Genomic DNA, 20,886 nt, shown 5'->3' with positions numbered 1-20,886 from the left:
GTTTCTATAAATAGTGAGGGGATATTTGGGTAAATTATTAGAATTAAGTTTTTTTTCTTTTATGCCATTTCCCAGTATTTTGATGAATGAAAATTCTGTACGATATGACATTAACACAGCGACTGAGATGCTGATTAAGCTGTAAGAGTATTTTCCTATGGCATCATTCACATACTTGTTCCTACTTCTATCTCAGTGGTAATTTATGTAAAGAAAATTTTTGTTGTTATCAAGAGATCCATTAAATTAACTATTTCTAAATAAGTCTTATGACTAGATAGTGCTTTGGACACATTTCACGTTTTTTAAATTTGTCTTAATTTTGAAAGGTATTCATTCAATTTTTGCCCCCCTCAGTGGTGATTTTGTTTTCTTTGAATATACTCTTTTCTAATGTCTTTTACTGAATCTGGCAACCTACAGAGGCATTTTAGCCTGCTCTTTTGCTGGGCAATGATTAGTTTTCCCATTTCCTGTTACAAAGGATCTTTCAAGTTCTATTAGTAATGTATTGTATTACCTTTCCATAGGTAACTAATGCCACACCCTGAATATTTTTTAGCTCCTCTTTATATAAAGTGAGAGGTTTTGATAAGGATGAGTGGGTTATTTTGATGTACAGAACACTAAGTATGTCTTAAAGACTCTGAAATGCTATAGATTTTTTAATGTTAAGAGAATCATGAATCTGACATATCTTGTTTTTTTTCTTTTAATATTGTAGACCAGATATCTTCATATTCTCTGTCATAGCTTTGGAGTACAAACCTACAAGCTGAATAAATATGAACAAAGTTCTTTCTGGCTCAGGTAATATAAAAAAATAATAAATATAAATTAACGATTATTATCATAGAGTTCAGTCAATACTTACTATAGGGTACTTTGACAGTTTAAACATTTTCTGATTTCAAAAGTCAACATGCTAAATTTATTTACTCCTTTAACATGTATTGTTTATTATTCTTATATGTTGCCAGTTGATAGAAAAATGTATTCTATTCTTAATAACATAAAAGCATGTTCTCCCTCCATTCCTCCTTTGTATCTTCATCAAGAATATGGAAATCCTTATTTTTTGCTTTGGTATGTATTGCTGTCTGCTAACCCCAGAGTATAAGGGCAGGTGGGTAAATAGTAGGATCACCTAAAATTATTAGTCTTAAGAGAATCTTGGTATTTTAATATCAGTCAAGTAAGTATATATTAAGCACTTACTGTATGCTTAGAACTACACTAAGATTTGTACTGTTGTGTTGAATCTGGAAATATCATGGAATAGTGCAAAAATATAGCAACTATATGCAAGAATCCTGTGTTTCACTGAATACCTATGCCCAGTACAGGTTCTGACATAATAGTAGATACTCAGTAATTGCTAGTGAATTTCTGTGAAAAACCTATTTTTCTGGAGATGTCACATAAAGTGCTTTGAATTTTCTTTTCCTTTTAAATTAATTAATTAATTAATTTTTGGCTGTGTTGGGTCTTCGTTGCTGCGCATGGACTTTCTCTAGTTGCGGCGAGTGGGGGCTACTCTTCTTTGCAGTGCGTGGGCTTCTCATTGCGGTGGCTTCTCTTGTTGCAGAGCACGGGCTCTAGGCGTGCGGGCTTCAGTAGTTGTGGCTCACGGGCTCTAGAGCACAGGCTCAGTAGTTGTGGTGCATGGGCTTAGTTGCTCTGCGGCATGTTGGATCTTCCCAGACCAGGGCTCGAACCTGTGTCCCCTGCATTGGCAGGTGGATTCTTAACCACTGCGCCACCAGGGAAGTCCCAAGTGCTTTGAATATCAGGGGATTATGGAGTAAAATATAGCAAATCAATTCCTAAATGTTTCCCTTCTCTGAGTATGGGGTTAGTTCTAGTTATTTGGAGATATTCTCTTGATTAGTCTAACTATTGTGAAAATTATATTTACCATTAATGAAATAAATAGAAATATGGTCATTAAGATTATAGTACTCATAGGCATATATATCTCTAATAAAATACTTATGCAAATAACTTGTTTATGTAAAAGACTTTTTAGAGCCCAAAGATTGATCAAACTCTGTAAAGAACTATGCCTGACAGAGCAGGCTTATGCAGTTATAAGAGATATACTTGTCTCAATTTAGAATGCTTCATACAAGTGGAATATACCTGAAATGTTTATTATAAATCACATTTATCAATTGAATTATTAAAAATATACCAAAGGAGCTACCTAGTTTAGCATAGGTTTACAAGTTTCCTTTAAATGAACAACCTTTTTATAAAGTGAATGAGTGAGTTCTATTCCAGGATTTGGCAGTATTTGGGGGAGGAGCACTCACAAAGGTTATGGCATCAACCTATCAAAAGATTAGTATGCCAAGGAGACAGGAATGGGAAGGACAAAAAAAGAAAAAAAGGATGCTGTGGTGCCATGGATGGCTTCTGGAAGCTTAAGACTATGGAGGTGAGCCTGTAGTTTATGCCAGAATGAACATAAACATGAATGCTCTCTAGCAACTGCTTATAAGAGTAGGCTGAGGCTTGAAGTGGCATAAATGTAGGTTATTATCGTATATGCCATGGATTGTTGACCTCTTATCTGTCATCATCTTTTTTAGAAAACCTTACAGAAGGAAAATATGACAGTGATAGAGCATGGCTGATATTTATATCATAAGCTAACTATATCAGATTTTTACTGTTTAGTGTCTGTATTATTAGGAACATTATTTGACCCACAGTCATATTTAGATAATAACACATTTATAGAGCACCACTATGTTTTTGACTCTTTTTGTATTCTTGTCACTAGAATGAGATTGGGGAAAACAGGAAGGACTTGAATTCTAGCCCTAGTTATTATATATTATTTTAATCTTTCTGCCAGATTATTTTTCCACATCTTTTGGGGATATAAAAATAACTTAGTGAAGTATTGTCAAATGCCTTGAAAAGGATTATATTTTAATGTATTTAAAAAGAGGCAAAAATAATTATCAACATTGTGATACCTACTTTTTAGAATTATTCTAGAGATTAAATACGATGATGCATATATTGTAGTGTTTAGTAACATGCTTGGGAAATAGAAACTGCTCAATATATGGCAGTAGCTGCTGCTATTGCTAGGTGATGTGTTTGCTATTTACTGCAAATGGGCACTAATGTGGCTGCTTCACTAGTATATTCTAAAATTTATCACAGTGAAATCAAACGCAGATTACTTGTTGACTTCCCACGTAAAAATATTATAAAGACAGACACCCACATCTTTTTATCATATACTGCCATTCTTTGTGGCAATTCTTCTTTGTGCTTTAATTATCTGTGTGTTGAGAAAACTGTTGGGAGCAGTTGGTGATATAAGCAGGAATGAATAGCTGCTAATTAAGCACCTTTCTCTGTAGATTTTGTACTAGAAGGAGGGCATGGAAGGTGAGTGTACTTTCTACAGGCTTAACTCTTTTGAGAACAGTGGATATCTTAAGCTAGAGGTTATATACAATTTGGAAATACCCATTCAGTCTAAAAGGAAAACCCCTCATTTTTTCACAGATGATAAGATACCAAAATTGCTGTAGTATATTAGAATTCTGTTGAAGTAGAAGCCTAGAACATAAAGGGTGGTAGTGGGTATTGCTTAAAAGCTCTTTTCTTTCCCTCAGTTCTTGTTAACAGATCTCAGTTTAGGACCTTGGTCAGTTTTTGTCTCCCTCTTGCCTTTTCTTTTGCTAAGAAAACTTCATAAACAGCTGCTGCTTTCCTTGATTTCTGCCACATTTTTCTGGGGGGTTTTTTAAAAAAAATTTATTTATTTTTGGCTGCTTTGGGTCTTCACTGCTGCATGCAGGCTTTCTCTAGTTGCGGCCAGCGGGGGCTACTCTTTGTTGCGGTGTGCAGGCTTCTCATTGTGGTGGCTTCTCTTGTTGTGGAGCACGGGCTCTAGGCACACAGGCTTCAGTAGTTGTGGCGTGCAGGCTCAGTAGTTGTGGCTTGTGGGCTCTAGAGCACAGGCTCAGTAGTTGTGGCTCACAGGCTTAGTTACTCCACGGCATGTGGGATCTTCCTGGACCGGGGATCGAACCCGTGTCCCCTGCATTGGCAGGCGGACTCTTAACCAGTGCGCCACCAGGGAAGTCCCTCTGACACACTTTTTTGATTATGCCTCCTTATTAGAGATGCCACAGATTAAGAAAGGCCACTATAATTCTGAATGAAATTGGGAATCCTTAAGCTTACTTTACTGTTGGCATCAAGGTACCTGCCTCAGTGTATTCAAATGACAAATTCAGTTAGGACTCCATAGAATATAAAATTTCAGATCTTTGAAATGAGCTTTGGAAATATGTTTAAGAGGTTTTCTTGTTTAATAAAGTACAGTTTTTCTTTTTCTCCCTTTTTGTAATTCTTGCTATACTGAGCTCCTCTGTCTGCTCCTGGCAGAGGCAAGAATAAGTAGTAGGTGGGAAGAGACTGTTGATATAGAACTTTCTTCTGCACTCTAGGGGATTTGTTAGTGGCCTCTCAGTTGTCCTGGTAGAATTTGAATTTAGTGTTTAGTCTTTTAAAGTCCTATCTAACAATTTGGACATATATTTTGCTGAACTTGGCTTTTTAGAAAAGGTTTACAGAAATTTCACTCTAACTAATTAGTATTCTACAAGAAGTACTGTAAACCAAACAACAGAAATGAGTCCAACTCAAAAGGCTTTGGAATTACGCTGATTTACTGCAAAGACTTTGCAGATTTTTTCCCCCGGGAGAAAAATGTCCTAATCCCCATATCTTAGTCATATTCTTTTTTTTTTTTAACATGATAGAATTTATTTATTTATTTTTAATTTATTTTAAAAAATTATTTATTTTATTTATTTATTTTTGGCTGCGTTGGGTCTTCATTGCTGCACGTGGGCTTTCTCTAGTTGCGGTGAGCAGGGACTACTCTTCCTTGCGGTGCGTAGGCTTCTCATTGCACTGGCTTCTCTTGTTGTGGAGCACGGGCTCTAGGCACGTGAGCTTCAGTAGTTGTGGCACGCAGGCTCAGTAGTTGTGTCACATGGGCTTAGTTGCTCTGCGGCATGTAGGATCTTCCCAGACCAGGGCTCAAACCCGTGTCCCCTGCACTGGCAGGCGGATTCTTAACCGCTGCACCACCAGGAAGTCCCACCTTAATCATATTCTTTATCAAGGATGATTTTTCCTTGATTTCTAGTAGTTCTTTCTAATTCACTCAACTGTGTTCCTTGGAGCTACTGGCTGGTAAACACTTGGGGAGGCTTACTTTTCCCCTTTTGCTCTAAGACCTATTTTCTAATTACGGCAAATTAAATTTGGGAGAGAAGAATCAAAATGAAAGGGTAATACCCATGGATATAGTAAAAATAATGTTTAAAACTTCTTTGCTGATTGGGGACTTCCCTGGTGGTCCAGTGGTTAAGACTCTGCACTTCCAGTGCAGTGGACGTGGGGTCGATCCCTGGTCAGGAACTGAGATCCCACAAGCCATGCTGAGTGGCCAAATTAAAAATAAATAAATAGAATTAATTTAAAAAAAAGTTCTTTGCTGATTAAAGCAGTTATATGTGCTAATTATAAAAATTTAAATGTCACAAAAAAAGTAATATGGAATGTAAAAGTCCCCTTTAATCCCACACTCATAAATGCTCAGTATTAACATTTTACTTTGTTCTTTTTATTTTTTTTCAAAAATAGTTTTTAAAAACTCTTAATATATTAAACGACAAGGAAAACATGAGAATCCTTGACATGTATTTGGAAGATTTAAGGAGTTGAGTTTTTTCAGAATGGACAGTAAATAAAGAAGGTTAGTGAAATGAAACTGAGCCCAAGACTATACACAGGAAAATTCCTAATTGGTGACCTCTTGTTGTAGTAGAGACAGTGAGATAAATTGGGAAAATGACAGAAAACATTTGAATTGGATAGAATCCTGAAGAATTGGATAAAACCCTGAAAATGTTTTGTAAAAAATAATCTAATATTGATCTTAATAACTGAAATTTAAATGACCCTACTGCCTTAAGCTACACGTCAGAGACTAAGTGCTTATAAATTTCTGTAGAGGAGAGGCCTTTGTAGGTTACCAAAAATGAGAATATTTCTCAGCTCCTTGTGTGAGAGGCCTGGGTTGCTTTTCTCCTCTCAGCATCCAAAGAAAGCATGGTTTCTTTAGCATCCTTCTGAGACCATAAGGTCTCATTTCGTATTTTCTTAAAAACACACACACACACACACACACACACACACACAACCTAAACTTAATGTTGCTAGATTTTTGGATGTGAATAAATAATTGGGTAAGTAGTATGTTAGAGGAGGAGTAATTTTTTAGCTCCTTTTCTAACACCATTTTAAATTTCTCTAAAACGAATCTAAAGCCTGCCTTAGTTGGCAGCTAATGTGAGTTGTTTCCTAGTAGTTGGGGATAGTTTTTATGTTAGATATAGTATCCTCAAGTGGGAAGAGAAGTGTGTCTCTTTCCTGTTCTATAAAACTTTTTGTATCTCTCATGGAATCGAAAGAGGAGAATTTAACAAAAATTATAGTGTTAGTTTCTAAATTTATAGTGCTTAGAGTTAGTAAACCCAGATTATGTAATTTCTATGACGGTTTTAAAAAATAGTTATTATGTTTACAATAAGGACAGTGTTAATGAGATATTTTTATTTATCACTATTTAGCCTTTACTATGGTTGTATAGGAATATGTGACACCAGAGGTCTTCTAATAAGAAGGGAAACAACAAAGGAAATATACATAAATGTATTTATATGCACAAATATTAACGGTTCAATATATGAGCCCAAGGGAAGTTTGTATCAGTTTTAATGCTACTTAATATTCATTGCTTTATTTTTGCTTCTGTTCTCAGCCTGAGACCTTGAGATTTTGACAATATTATCTGTAATCAGGCAGTGTGATCTAGGGAAAGAGCACAGAGCTAGCATTAGAAAATCTGTTACTAATCAACTGTGTGACCTTGGGTCACTCACCTAACTACTATGTGCTGTGATATAGTCATCTGAAAAATTAGTGCAACATTATTTGTGTAGGTGGCTTGTAATGAAGATAGTATAAGTAATACAATAGTACTTTGAAAAGTTAAGGGTATTATATGATCATAGACTATGATAAAATTATTAACTGTAAAAATGATCATATAGAAGACATGTTTTAATGGAAAGTGGAATGTATTAGCACCATCTTGTGGAAATATAACAAATTGTATAGTAGCAATTTTAATAAGAAGATAATTTACTATAGATAACACTTTATAGCTGTAAGAACCCTTACAGATCATCTAGTTCAGAAATTAAGAAACTGTGTTCTGTGGTACCCTTAGGTTCTGCCAGAAGAGCTTCAGAATCTCCTTTAAGAGGAGGAGACTTATTCACACTTCTCCAAGATCCCCATCTTGCTTCAGAGAAATTAGGCTTTAATCAGTTTCCTATGTAGTATGTCCTTTTAAGATTTTGTTTGAAAAATATGATTCATCTGCTTAGAGTTTAAAAAATGATATCGATCAACTTCATCTTGTACAGATAAGGAAATGGAAATTTGGAGAGATTAAGAGATTTATACAAGGGGACATAGCTGAGGCACTAGTTATGAATAGTCTTTCTCCAAAGGTCAGTAGTGATGTCACCCCTATTTGATTCCTGATTTTAGTAATTTGAGTCTTTTCTCTTCTTGGTTAGTTTAGCTAGCTAAAGTTTTGTCAATTTGTTGGATCTTTTCAAAGCACGAACTTTTGGTTTTCGTTATTTTCTCTATTGTTTTTTAAGTATTCTATTCCATTTATTTCCACTGTAATCTTTATGACTTTCTCCCTCTGTGCTTGCTTTAGGTTTAGTGTGCTGGCTTTTTTTTTTCCCCTAAGATGGAAGGTTGAGATCTTTTTTAATATTGCTGTTTATGGCTAGGATATTTCCCCTAACCATTGCTTTAGTTCCATCCGATAAGTTTTGGTATGTTTTGTTTTCCTTTTCATTCAGCTCAAGGTATTTTCTAATTTCCCTTGTGATTTATTCTTTGACCTGTTGGTTATTTAGGAGTGTGTTGTTTAATTTCCAAATAACTTAGTTTTGTTCTTGACTTCTAATTTATTTCCATATAGGGAGAGAACATATTTTGTATGATTTCAATCCTGTTAAGTAAACTGAGGCTTTTTAAGGCTTAGAATATGTTCCGTTCTAGAAGAATGTGTAGTCTGCTCTTATCTGGTGCAGTGTGGTGTAGTTGTCTGTTAGGTTAGTAGGTTTATACTGTTGTTCAAATCTTCTGTATCCTTTTTGATGCTCTGCCTACTTGTAATATGCATTACTGAAGGTGGGACACTGACATCCCCAACTATCATTGTTTAATTATGTACCTGTCCATTCAGTATTGTTGACTTTTGCTTCATGTATTTTGGGGCTCTGTTGTTAGGTCCATATATGTTTACAATTGTTATATCTTCCTGATGGATTAACCTTTTTATCATTACAAAATATCCTTCTTTATCTCTAATAACATTTTCTTTTGTTTTGAAGTCTGTTTTGTCTGATATTAGTATAGCTACTCTAGTGCTCTTATGGTTGTTATTTACATGGTATATCTTCTTCCATTCCTTTACTTTCATCCCCTTTGTATCTTTGAATCTAAAGTGTGTCTCTCATCAACAGCATATAGTTGGATCTCGTTTTTTAATTTAGTCTGAAAATCCCTGCCATTTGATTGTATTGTTTAATCCATTCATATTTCATGTCAATATTTTTTAAATTTATTTATTTTTACACAGCAGGTTATTATTAGTTATCTATTTTATACATATTAGTGGATATATGTCAATCCCAATCTCCCAATTGATCCAACCACCACCACCCCCTCCCGCTTTATGCCCTTGGTGTACATACGTTTGTTCTCTACATCTGTGTCTCTATTTCTGCCTTGCAAACCAGGTCATCTGTACCATTTTTCTAGATTCCACACATATGTGTTAATATACGATATTTGTTTTTCTCTTTCTGACTTACTTCACTCTGTATGACAGTCTCTAGATCCATCCACGTCTCTACAAATGACCCAGTTTCATTCCTTTTTATGGCTGAGTAATATTCCATTGTATATATGTACCACATTTCTTTATCCATTCATCTGTCAATGGGCATTTAGGTTGCTTCCATGACCTAGCTATGGTAAATAGTGCTGCAATGAATATTGGGGTGCATGTGTCTTTTTAAATTATAGTTTTCTCTGGGTATATGCCCAGTAGTGGGATTGCTGGGTCATATGGTAGCTCTATTTTTAGTTTTTTAAGGAACCTCCATACTGTTCTCCACAGTGGCTGTATCAATTTACATTCCCACCAACAAAGCAAGAGTGTTCCCTTTTCTCCACACCCTCTCCAGCATTTGTTGTTTGTAGATATTCTGATGATTCTAACTGGTGTGAGGTGATACCTCATTGTAGTTTTCATTTGCATTTCTCTAATAATTAGTGATGTTGAGCAGCTTTTCATGTGCTTCTTGGCCATCTGTATGTCTTCTTTGGAGAAATGTCTATTTAGGTCTTCTGCCCATGTTTTGATTGTGTTGTTTGTTTTTTTAATATTGAGCTGCATGAGCTGTTTATATATTTTGGAGATTAATCCTTTGTCCGTTGATTCATTTGCAAAATTTTCTTCCATTCTGAGGGTTGTCTTTTCATGTTTTTTGTAGTTTCCTTTGCTTTGCAAAAGCTTTTAAGTTTTATTAGGTCCCATTTGTTTATCTTTGTTTTTATTTCCATTACTCTAGGAAGTGGATCAAAAAAGATTTTGCTGTGATTTATGTCAAAGAGTGTTCTGCCTATGTTTTCCTCTAAGAGTTTGATAGTGTCCGGTTTTACATTTAGGTCTCTAATCCATTTTGAGTTTATTTTTGTGTATGCTGTTAGGGAGTGTTCTAATTTCATTCTTTTACATGTAGCTGTCCAGTTTTCCCAGCACCACTTATTGAGGAGACTGTCTTTTCTCCATTGTATATCCTTGCCTCGTTTGTCATAGATTAGTTGACCATAGGTGCCTGGGTTTATCTTTAGGCTTTCTATCTTGTTCCATTGATCTATGTTTCTGTTTTTGTGCCAGTACCATATTGTCTTGATGACTGTAGCTTTGTAGTATAGTCTGAAGTCAGGGAGCCTGATTGCTCCAGCTCCGTTTTTTCTCTGGGTATATGCCCAGTAGTGGGATTGCTGGGGCGTATGGTAAATATATTTTTAGTTTTTAAAGGAACCTCCATACTGTTCTACACAGTGGCTGTATCAATTTACATTCCCACCAACAGTGCAAGAGGGTTCCCTTTTCTCCACACCCTCTGAAGCATTTGTTGTTTATAGATTTTCTGATGGTGCCCATTCTAACTGGTGTGAGGTGATACCTCATTGTAGTTTTCATTTGCATTTCTCTAATAATTAGTGATGTTGAGTATCTTTTCATGTGCCTCTTGGCCATCTGTATGTCTTCTTTGGAGAAATGTCTGTTTAGGTATTCAGCCCATTTTTTTTTAAACGTCTTTATTGGAGTATAATTGCTTTACAATGGTGTGTTAGTTTCTGCTTTATAACAAAGTGAATCACTTATACATACACATATGTTCCCATATCTCTTCCCTCTTGCGTCCCTCCCTCCCACCCTCCCTATCCCACCCCTCTAGGTGGTCACAAAGCACCAAGCTGATCTCCCTGTGCTATGCGGCTGCTTCCCACTAGCTATCTATTTTACATTTGGTAGTGTATATATGTCCATGCCACTCTCTCACCGTGTCACATCTTACCCCTACCCCTCCCCATATCCTCAAGTCCATTCTGTAGTAGGTCTGTGTCTTTATTCCCATCTTGCTACTAGGTTCTTCATGACCTCTTTTTTTTTCCCTTAGATTCTATATATATGTGTTAGCATACTGTATTTGCTTTTCTCTTTCTGACTTACTTCACTCTGTATGACAGACTCTAACTCCATCCACCTCACTACAAATAACTCCATTTCGTTTCTTTTTATGGCTGAGTAATATTCCATTGTATATATGTGCCACATCTTCTTTATCCATTCATCTGATGATGGACACTTAGGTTGCTTCCATGTCCTGGCTATTGTAAATAGAGCTGCAGTGAACATTTTGGTACATGACTCTTTTTGAATTATGGTTTTCTCAGGGTATATGCCCAGTAATGGGATTGCTGGGTCATATGGTAGTTCTATTTGTAGTCTTTTAAGGAACGTCCATACGGTTCTCCATAGTGGCTTTATTAATCTACATTCCCACCAACAGTGCAAGAGGGTTCCCTTTTCTCCACACCATCTCCAGCATTTATTGTTTGTAGATTTTTTGATGATGGCCATTCTGACTGGTGTGAAGTGATACCTCATTGCAGTTTTGATTTACATTTCTCTAATGATTAGTAATGTTGAGCATTCTTTCATGTGTTTGTTGGCAATCTATATATCTTCTTTGGAGAAATGTCTACTTAGGTCTTCTGCCCATTTTTGGATTGGGTTGTTTTTTTAATATTGAGCTGCATAAGCTGCTTGTAAATTTTGGAGATTAATCCTTTGTCAGTTGCTTCATTTGCAAATATTTTCTCCCATTCTGAGGGTTGTCTTTTCATCTTGTTTATGGTTTCCTTTGCTGTGCAAAAGCTTTTAAGTTTCATTCGGTCCCATTTGTTTATTTTTGTTTTTATTTCCATTTCTCTAGGAGCTGGGTCAAAAAGGATCTTGCTGTGATTTATGTCATAGAGTGTTCTGCCTATGTTTTCCTCTAAGAGTTTGATAGTGTTTGGCCTTACATTTAGGTCTTTAATCCATTTTGAGTTTATTTTTGTGTGTGGTGTTAGGGAGTGTTCTAATTTCATACTTTTACATGTAGCTGTCCAGTTTTCCCAGCACCACTTACTGAAGAGGCTCTCTTCTCTCCACTGTATATGCTTGCCTCCTTTATCAATGATAAGGTGACCATATGTGCATGGGTTTATCTCTGGGCTTTCTATCCTGTTCCATTGACCTATGTTTCTGTTTTTGTTCCAGTACCAAACTGTCTTGATTACTGTAGCTTTGTAATATAGTCTGAAGTCAGGGAGCCTGATTCCTCCAGCTCCATTTTTCGTTCTCAGGATTGCTTTGGCTATTCGGGGTCTTTTGTGTTTCCATACAAATTGTGAAATTTTTTGTTCTAGTTCTGTGAAAAATGCCATTGGTAGTTTGATAGGGATTGCATTGAATCTGTAGATTGCTTTGGGTAGTAGAGTCATTTTCACAATGTTGATTCTTCCAATCCAAGAACATGGTATATCTCTCCATCAATTTGTATCATCTTTAATTTCTTTCATCAGTGTCTTATAATTTTCTGCATACAGGTCTTTTGTCTCCTTAGGTAGGTTTATTCCTAGGTATTTTATTCTTTTTCTTGCAATGGTAAACAGGAGTGTTTTCTTAATTTCACTTTCAGATTTTTCATCATTAGTGTATAGGAATGCAAGAGATTTCTGTGCATTAATTTTGTATCCTGCTACTTTACCAAATTCATTGATTAGCTCTAGGAGTTTTCTGGTAGCATCTTTAGGATTCTCTATGTATAGTATCATGTCATCTGCAAACAGTGACAGCTTTACTTCTTCATTTCTGATTTGTTTTCCTTTTATTTCTTTTTCTTCTCTGATTGCTGTGGCTAACACTTCCAAATCTATGTTGAATAATAGTGGTGAGAGTGGGCAACCTTGTCTTTTTCCTGATCTTAGTGGAAATGTTTTCAATTTTTCACCATTGAGAATGATGTTTGCTGTGGGTTTGTCATATATGGCCTTTATTATGTTGAGGAAAGTTCCCTCTTTGCCTACTTTCTGCAGGGCTTTTATGATAAATGGATGTTGAATTTTGTTGAAAGCTTTCTCTGCATCTATTGAGATGATCATATGGTTTTTCTCCTTCAGTTTGTTAATATGGTGTATCACGTTGATTGATTTGCCTATACTGAAGAATCCTTGCATTCCTGGGATAAACTCCACTTGATCATGGTGTATGATCCTTTGAATGTGCTGTTGGATTCTGTTTGCTAGTATTTTGTTGAGGATTTTTGCATCTCTGTTCATCAGTGATATTGGCCTGTAGTTTTCTTTCTTTGTGACATCTTTGTCTGGTTTTGGTATCAGGCTGATTGTGGCCTCGTAGAATGAGTTGGGGAGTGTTCCTCCCTCTGCAATATTTTGGAAGAGTTTGAGAAGGATAGGTGTTAGCTCTTCTCTAAATGTTTGATAGAATTCGCCTGTGAAGCCATCTGGTCCTGGGCTTTTGTTTGTTGGAAGATTTTTAATCACAGTTTCAATTTCAGTGCTTGTGATTGGTCTGTTCATATTTTCTATTTCTTCCTGGTTCAGTCTCGGAAGGTGGTGCATTTCTAAGAATTTGTCCATTTCTTCCAGGTTGTCCCATTTCTTCCAGGTTGTCCATTTTATTGGCATAGAGTTGCTTGTAGTAATCTCTCATGATCGTTTGTATTTCTGCAGTGTCAGTTGTTACTTCTCCTTTTTCATTTCCAATTCTATTGATTTGAGTCTTCTCCCTTTTTCTCTTGATGAGTCTGCCTAATGGTTTATCAATTTTTTTTAATCTTCTCAAAGAACCAGCTTTTAGTTTTATTGATCTTTGCTATCGTTTCCTTCATTTCTTTTTCATTTATTTCTGATCTGATCTTTAAGATTTCTTTCCTTCTGCTATCCTTGGGGTATTTTTGCTCTTCTTTCTCTAATTGCTTTAGGTGCAAGGTTAGGTTGTTTATTCGAGATGTTTCCTGTTTCTTGATGTAGGCTTGTATTGCTATAAACTTCCCTCTTAGAACTGCTTTTGCTGCATCCCATAGGTTTTGGGTCGTTGTGTCTCTATTGTCATTTGTTTCTAGGTATTTTTTGATTTCCCCTTTGATTTCTTCAGTGATCACTTCGTTATTAAGTAGTGTATTGTGTAGCCTCCATGTGTTTGTATTTTTTACAGATTTTTTCCTTTGATTGATATCTAGTCTCATAGCGTTGTGGTCGGAAAAGATACTTGGTACGATTTCAATTTTCTGAAATTTACCAAGGCTTGTTTTGTGACCCAAGATATGATCTAATCTGGAGAATGTTCCATGAGCACTTGAGAAAAATGTGTATTCTGTTGTTTTGGGGTGGAATGTCCTATAAATATCAAATAAGTCCATCTTGTTTTATGTATCATTTAAAGCTTGTGTTTCCTTATTTATTTTCATTTTGGATGATCTGTCCATTGGTGAAAGTGGGGTGTTAAAGTCCCCTACTATGATTGTGTTACTCTCGATTTCCCCTTTTATGGCTGTTAGTATTTGCCTTATGTATTGAGGTGCTCCTATGTTGGGTGCATAAATATTTACAATTGTTATACCTTCCTCTTGGATCGATCCCTTGATCATTATATAGTGTCCTTCTTTGTCTCTTGTAATAGTCTTTATTTTAAAGTCCATTTTGTCTGATATGAGAATTGCTACTCCAGCTTTCTTTTGATTACCATTTGCGTGGAATATCTTTTTCCATCCCCTCAGTTTCAGTCTGTATGTGTCCCTAGGTCTGAAGTGGGTCTCTTGTAGACAGCATATATACGGGTCTTGTTTTTGTATCCATTCAGCCAGTCTATGTCTTTTGGTGGGAGCATTAATCCATTTACATTTAAGGTAATTATCTATATGTATGTTCCTACTCCCATTTTTTTAAATGTTTTGGGTTTGTTATTGTAGGTGTTTTCCTTCTCTTGTGTTTCTTGCCTAGAGAAGTTCCTTTAGCATTTGTTGTAAATCTGGTTTGGTGGTACTGAACTCTCTCAGCTTTTGCTTGTCTGTAAAGCTTTTAATTTCTCCATCAAATCTGAATGAGATCCTTGCTGGGTAGAGTAATCTTGGTTGTAGGTTTTTCTCCTTTGTCACTTTAAATATGTCCTGCCACTCCCTTCTGGCTTGCAGAGTTTCTGCTGAAAGATCGGCTGTTAACCTTATGGGGATTCCCTTGTGTGTTATTTGTTGTTTTTCCCTTGCTGCTTTTAATATGTTTTCTTTTTATTTAATTTTTGATAGTTTGATTAATATGTGTCTTGGCGTGTTTCTCCTTGGATTTATCCTGTATGGGACTTTCTGTGCTTCCAGGACTTGATTAACTATTTCCTTTCCCATATTAGGGAAGTTTTCAACTATAATCTCTTCAAATATTTTCTCAGTCCCTTTCTTTTTCTCTTCTTCTTCTGGGACCCCTATCATTCGAATGTTGGTGTGTTTAATGTTGTCCCAGAGGTCTCTGAGACTGTCCTCAGTTCTTTTCATTTTTTTTTCTTTATTCTGCTCTGCAGTAGTTATTTCCACTATTTTATCTTCCAGGTCACTTCTCCGTTCTTCTGCCTCAGTTATTCTGCTATTGATCCCTTCTACAGTATTTTTAATTTCATTTATTGTGTTTTTCATCGTTGCTTGGTTCCTCTTTAGTTCTTCTACGTCCTTGTTAAATGTTTCTTGCATTTTGTCTATTCTATTTCCAAGATTTTGGATCATCTTTACTATCATTATTCTGAATTCTTTTTTAGGTAGACTGCTTATTTCCATTTGTTAGGTCTGGTGTGTTTTTACCTTGCTCTTTCATCTGCTGTGTGTTTTTTTGTCTTCTCATTTTGCTTATCTTACTGTGTTTGGGGTCTCCTTTTCGCAGGCTGCAGGTTCGTAGTTCCTGTTGTTTTTGGTATCTGTCCCCAGTGGCTAAGGTTGGTTCAGTGGGTTGTGTAGGCTTCCTGGTGGAGGGGACTAGTGCCTGTGTTCTGGTGGATGAATCTGGGTCTTGTCTTTCTGGTGGGCAGGTCCACGTCTGGTGGTGTGTTTTGGGGTGTCTGTGGCCTTATTATGATTTTAGGCAGCCTCTCTGCTAATGGATGGGGCCGTGTTCCTGTCTGGCTAGTTGTTTGGCATAGGGTGTCCAGCACTGTAGCTTGCTGGTCGTTGAGTGAAGCTGGGTCTTGATGTTGAGATGGAGATCTCTGAGAGATTTTTGCCGTTTGGTATTACGTGGAGCTTGGAGGTCTCTTGTGGACCAGTGTCCTGAAGTTGGCTCTCCCACCTCAGAGACACAGCCCTGATGCCTGGCTGGAGCACCAAGAGCCTTTCATCCACACAGCTATTCGAATGGCCAATATCTTGAAACACTGACAGCATCAAATGCTTGCTGGAATGTGGAGCAACAGGAACTCTCAGACACTCCTTTTTTGCCTTTGTGCTTCATCTATTTTCACTTGCTCACAGGATACTGCATGAAGCGGCCTCGAACCCGGCACTTCAGACCAGAGTTGCCAGGGCGAAACGACTGTGCCGGTGTCTCAGCTTGAGACTGAGGGCAGAAGCGCTGCGCACGACACTGCAATTCAAGATGTTGATGGCGGCAGCGGGTCGTGTGCAGAGAGGCTGTGCCCGGCACTGAGAGCTGCAGCACGAGCAGCATAGCTGCGCCTCCAGCCCATTTTTTGATTGGGTTGTTTGTTTTTTTGATATTGAGCTGCATGAGCTGTTTATACATTTTGGAGATTAATCCTTTGTCACTTGCTTCATTTGCAAATATATTCTTCCATTCTGAGGGTTGTCTTTTCCTCTTGTTTATGGTTTCCTTTGCTGTGCAAAAGCTTTTAAGATTCATTAGCTCCCATTTGTTTATTTATTTATTTTTTTATTTCCATTACTCTAGGAGGTAGGTCAAAAAAGATCTTGTTGTGATTTTTGTCAAATAGTTTTCTTCCTATGTTTTCCTTTAAGAGTTTTATAGTGTCTGGTCTTACATTTAGGTCTTTAATCCATTTTGAGTTTATTTTTGTGTATGGTGTTAGGGAGTGTTCTAATTTCATTCTTTTACCTGTAGCTGTCCAGTTTTCCCAGCACCACTTATTGAAGAGGCTGTCTTTTCTCCATTGTATATTCTTGCCTCGTTTGTTGCAGATTAATTGACCGTTGGTGTGTGGATTTATTTATGGGTTTTATATCCTGTTCCATTGATTTGTATTTCTGTTTTTGTGCCAGTACCATGCTGATTTGATTACTGTAGCTTTGTAGTATAGTTTGAAGTCAGGGAGCCTGATTCCTCCAGCTCCGTTTTTCTTTCTTAAGACTGCCTTGGCTATTCTGGGATCTGCGTTTCCATACAAACTGTGAAATTTTTTGTTCTAGTTCTGTGAAAAATTCCGTTAGTAATTTGATAGGGATTGCATTGAATCTGTAGATTGCTTTGGGTAGAATAGTCATTTTGACAATATTGATTCTTCCAATCCAAGAACATGGTATATTTCTCCATCTGTTTGTGTCATCTTTGATTTCTTTCATCAGTGTCTTATAGTTTTGTGAGTATAGGTCTTTTGTCTCCTTAGGTAGGTTTATTCCTATGTATTTTATTCTTTCTGTTGCAGTGGTGAATGGGATTATTTCCTTAATTTCTCATTCTGATCTTTTGTTGTTAGTGTATATGAATGCCAGAGATTATTGTGCATTAATTTTGTATCCGGCAACTTTACCAAATTCACTGATTGGCTCTAGGAGTTTTCTGGTGGCATCATTAGGATTATCTATGTATAGTATCATGTCATCTGCAGTGACAGTTTTACTTCTTCTTTTCCGATTTGGATTCCTTTTATTTCTTTTCCTTCTCTGATTGCCATAGCTAAGATATCCAAAACTGTGTTGAATAATAGTGGCAAGAGTGGACATCCTTGTCTTCTTCCTGGTCTTAGAGGAAATGCTTTCAGTTTTTCACCATTGAGAATGATGTTTGCTGTGGGTTTGTTGTATATGGCCTTTATTATGTTGAGGTAGGTTCCCTCTATGCCCACTTTCTGGAGACTTATTATCATAAATTGGTGTTGAATTTTGTCAAAAGCTTTTTCTGCATCTATTCAGTTGATCATAGTGTTTTTATTCTTCATTTGGTTACTATGATGTATCACATTGATTGATTTGCATATATTGAAGAATCCTTGCATCCCTGGGATAAATTCCACTTGATCATGGTGTATGATCCTTTTAATGTGTAGTTGGATTCTGTTTGCTAGTATATTGTTGAGGATTTTTGCATCTATCTTCATCAGTGATATTAGTAATTTTCTTTTTTTGTAGCATCTTTGTCTGGTTTTGGTATCAGGGTGATGGTGGCCTCGTAGAATGAGTTTGGCAGTGTTCCGTCCTCCACAGTTTTTTGGAAGAGTTTGAGAAGGATGGGTGTTAGCTCTTCTCTAAATGTTTGATAGAACTCACCTGTGAAGCCTTCTGGCCCTGGAGTTTTGTTTGTTTGGATATTTTTAATCACAGTTTCAATTTCATTACTTGTGATTGGTCTGTTCATATTTTCTATTTCCTCCTGGTTCAGCCTTGGCAGGTTATACCTTTCTAAGAGTTTGTCCATTTCTTCCAGGCTGTCCATTTTATTGGCATAGAGGTGCTTGTAGTAGTCTCTTAGGATGCTTTGTATTTCTGCGGGGTCTGTTGTAACTTCTCCTTTTTCATTTCTAATTTTATTGATTTGAGTCCTCTCCCTCTTTTTCTTGATGAGTCTGGTTAATGGTTTATCAATTTTGTTTATCTTCGCAAAGAACCAGCTTTTAGTTTTATTGATCTTTGCTATTGTTTTCTTTGTTTCTATTTCCTTTATTTCCGCTCTGATCTTTATCATTTCTTTCCTTTTGCTAACTTTGGGGGTTTTTTGTTCTTCTTTCTCTAGTTCCTTTAGGTGTAAGGTTAGATCGTTTATTTGAGATTTTTCTTGTTTGTTGAGGTAGGCTTATATAGCTATAAACTTCCCTCTTAGAACTGCTTTTGCTGCATCCCAGACAAATCCCACTGTCATTTGTCTCTAGGTATGTTTTGATTTCCTCTTTGACTTCTTCAGTGATCTCTTGGTTATTTAGTAACATATCGTTTCGTCTCCATGTGTTTGTGTTTTTTACGTTTTTTCCCCTGTAATTTATTTCTAATCTCATAGCGCTGTGGTCAGAAAAAATGCTTGATATGCTTTCAGTTTTCTTAAATTTACCAAGGCTTGATTTGTGACCCAAGATGTGATCTATCCTGGAGAATGTTTTGTGTGCACTTGAGAAGCAACGGTAATCTGCTGTTTTTGGTTAGTATGTCCTATAAATATCAGTTAAATCTATCTGGTCTGTTGTGTCATTTAAAGCTTTTGTTTCCTTATGTATTTTCTGTCTGGCTAATCTGTCCATTGGTGTAAGTGAGGTGTTAAAGTCCCCCACTATTATTTTGTTACTGTTGATTTCCTCTTTTATAGCTGTTAGCAGTTGCCTTATGTATTGAGGTGCTCCTATGTTGGGTGCATATATATTTATAATTGTTATATCTTCTTCTTGGGTTGGTCCCTTGATCATTATGTAGTGCCCTTCCTTGTCTATTGTAAGATTCTTTATTTTATACTCCATTTTGTCTTATATGAGTATTGCTACTCCAGCTTTCTTTTCATTTCCGTTTGCATGGACTATATTTTACCACCCCCTCACTTTCAGTCTGTATGTGTCCCTAGGTCTGAAGTGGGTCTCTTGTAGACAGCATATATATGGGTCTTGTTTTTGTATCCATTCAGCAAGCCTGTGTCTTTTGTTTGGAGCATTTAATCCATTCACATTTAAGGCAGTTGTCAATATATATATTCCTATTGACATTTTCTTAATTGTTTTGGGTTTGTTTTTGTAGGTCCTTTTCTTCTCTTGTGTTTCCCAGTTAGAGACATTCGTTTAGCATTTGTTGTAGAGCTGGTTTCGTGGTGCTGAATTCTCTTAGCTTTTGCTTGTCTGTAAAACTTTTGATTGCTCCATCAAATCTGAATGAGATCCTTGCCGGGTAGAGTAATCTTGGTTGTAGGTTCTTCCCTTTCATCACTTTAAATATATCATGCCACTCCCTACTGGCTTGTAGCGTTTCTGCTGAGAAATCAGCTTTTAACTTTATGGGAGTTCCCTTGTATGTTATTTGTCATTTTTCCCTTGTTGCTTTCAGTAATTTTTCTTTGTCTTTAATTTTTGTCAGTTTGATTACTGTGTGTCTCGGTGTGTTTCTCCTTGGTTTTATCCTGCCTGGGACTCTCTGCACTTCCTGGAGTTGGGTGGCTATTTCCTTTCCCATGTTAGGGAATTTTTGACTGTAATCTCTTCAAATATTTTCTCTGGTCCTTTCTCTCTCTCTTATCCTTCTGGGACCCCTATAATGGGAATGTTGGTGCGTTTAATGTTGTCCCAGAGGTCTCTTAGGCTGTCTTCATTTCTTTTCATTCTTTTTTCTTTATTCTGTTCCACGGCAGTGAATTCCAGCATTCTGTCTTCCAGGTCACTTATCCGTTCTTCTGCCTCAGTTATTCTGCTGTTGATTCCTTGTAGTGTATTTTTCATTTCAGTTATTTTATTGTTCATCTTTGTTTGTTCTTTATTTCTTCTAGGTATTTGTTCTTTAATTCTTCTAGGTCTTTCTTAAGCATTTCTTGCATCCTTTTGATCTTTGCCTCCATTCTTTTCCAAGGTCCCGGATCATCTTCGCTGTCATTATTCTCATTCTTTTTCTGGAAGGTTGCCTATCTCTACTACATTTAGTTGTTTTTCTGGGGTTTCATCTTGTTCTTTCATCTGGTACATAGTCCTCTGCCTTTTCATTTTGGCTATCTTTCCGTGAATGTGGTTTTCATTCCACAGGCTTCAGGATTGTAGTTCTTCTTGCTTCTGCTGTCTGCCCTCCTCATGTCAATATTATTGTTGGATGTATACCTGATATTTTGCTTTTTATTTTCATGTTTTGTTTCACAACTACTTTCCCCCTCTTTTTCTCCTTTACTACCTCCTTTTGTCTTAAAAGTGGATATTTT

General features: G+C 36.6%; 2 protein-coding genes and 1 pseudogene across 3 annotated transcripts in view; 2 read left to right on the top strand and 1 right to left on the bottom strand.

Moving 5' to 3' along the window:
• Nucleotides 1-20,886, top strand: part of TEX11 (testis expressed 11) — a 373,633-nt gene that overhangs the window by 121,030 nt on the left and 231,717 nt on the right. The window contains exon 9 of the mRNA XM_082445679.1: nt 725-810. Within this exon, the coding sequence (XP_082301805.1) occupies nt 725-810 (86 nt within the window). The remainder of the gene's footprint in view (nt 1-724; nt 811-20,886) is intronic.
• LOC309652341 (tigger transposable element-derived protein 1-like) overlaps nt 1-20,886 on the top strand; it is a 162,919-nt gene that overhangs the window by 10,962 nt on the left and 131,071 nt on the right. The gene's annotated exons all lie outside the window — the stretch shown is intronic.
• Nucleotides 1-20,886, bottom strand: part of LOC309652343 (uncharacterized protein KIAA1143 homolog pseudogene) — a 209,720-nt pseudogene that overhangs the window by 114,452 nt on the left and 74,382 nt on the right. The gene's annotated exons all lie outside the window — the stretch shown is intronic.

This window comes from Balaenoptera physalus, assembly GCF_965194825.1.
Source record: "Balaenoptera physalus genome assembly, chromosome: X".
NCBI lineage: Eukaryota > Metazoa > Chordata > Mammalia > Artiodactyla > Balaenopteridae > Balaenoptera > Balaenoptera physalus.
This window is presented reverse-complemented; position numbering and strand designations above follow the sequence as displayed.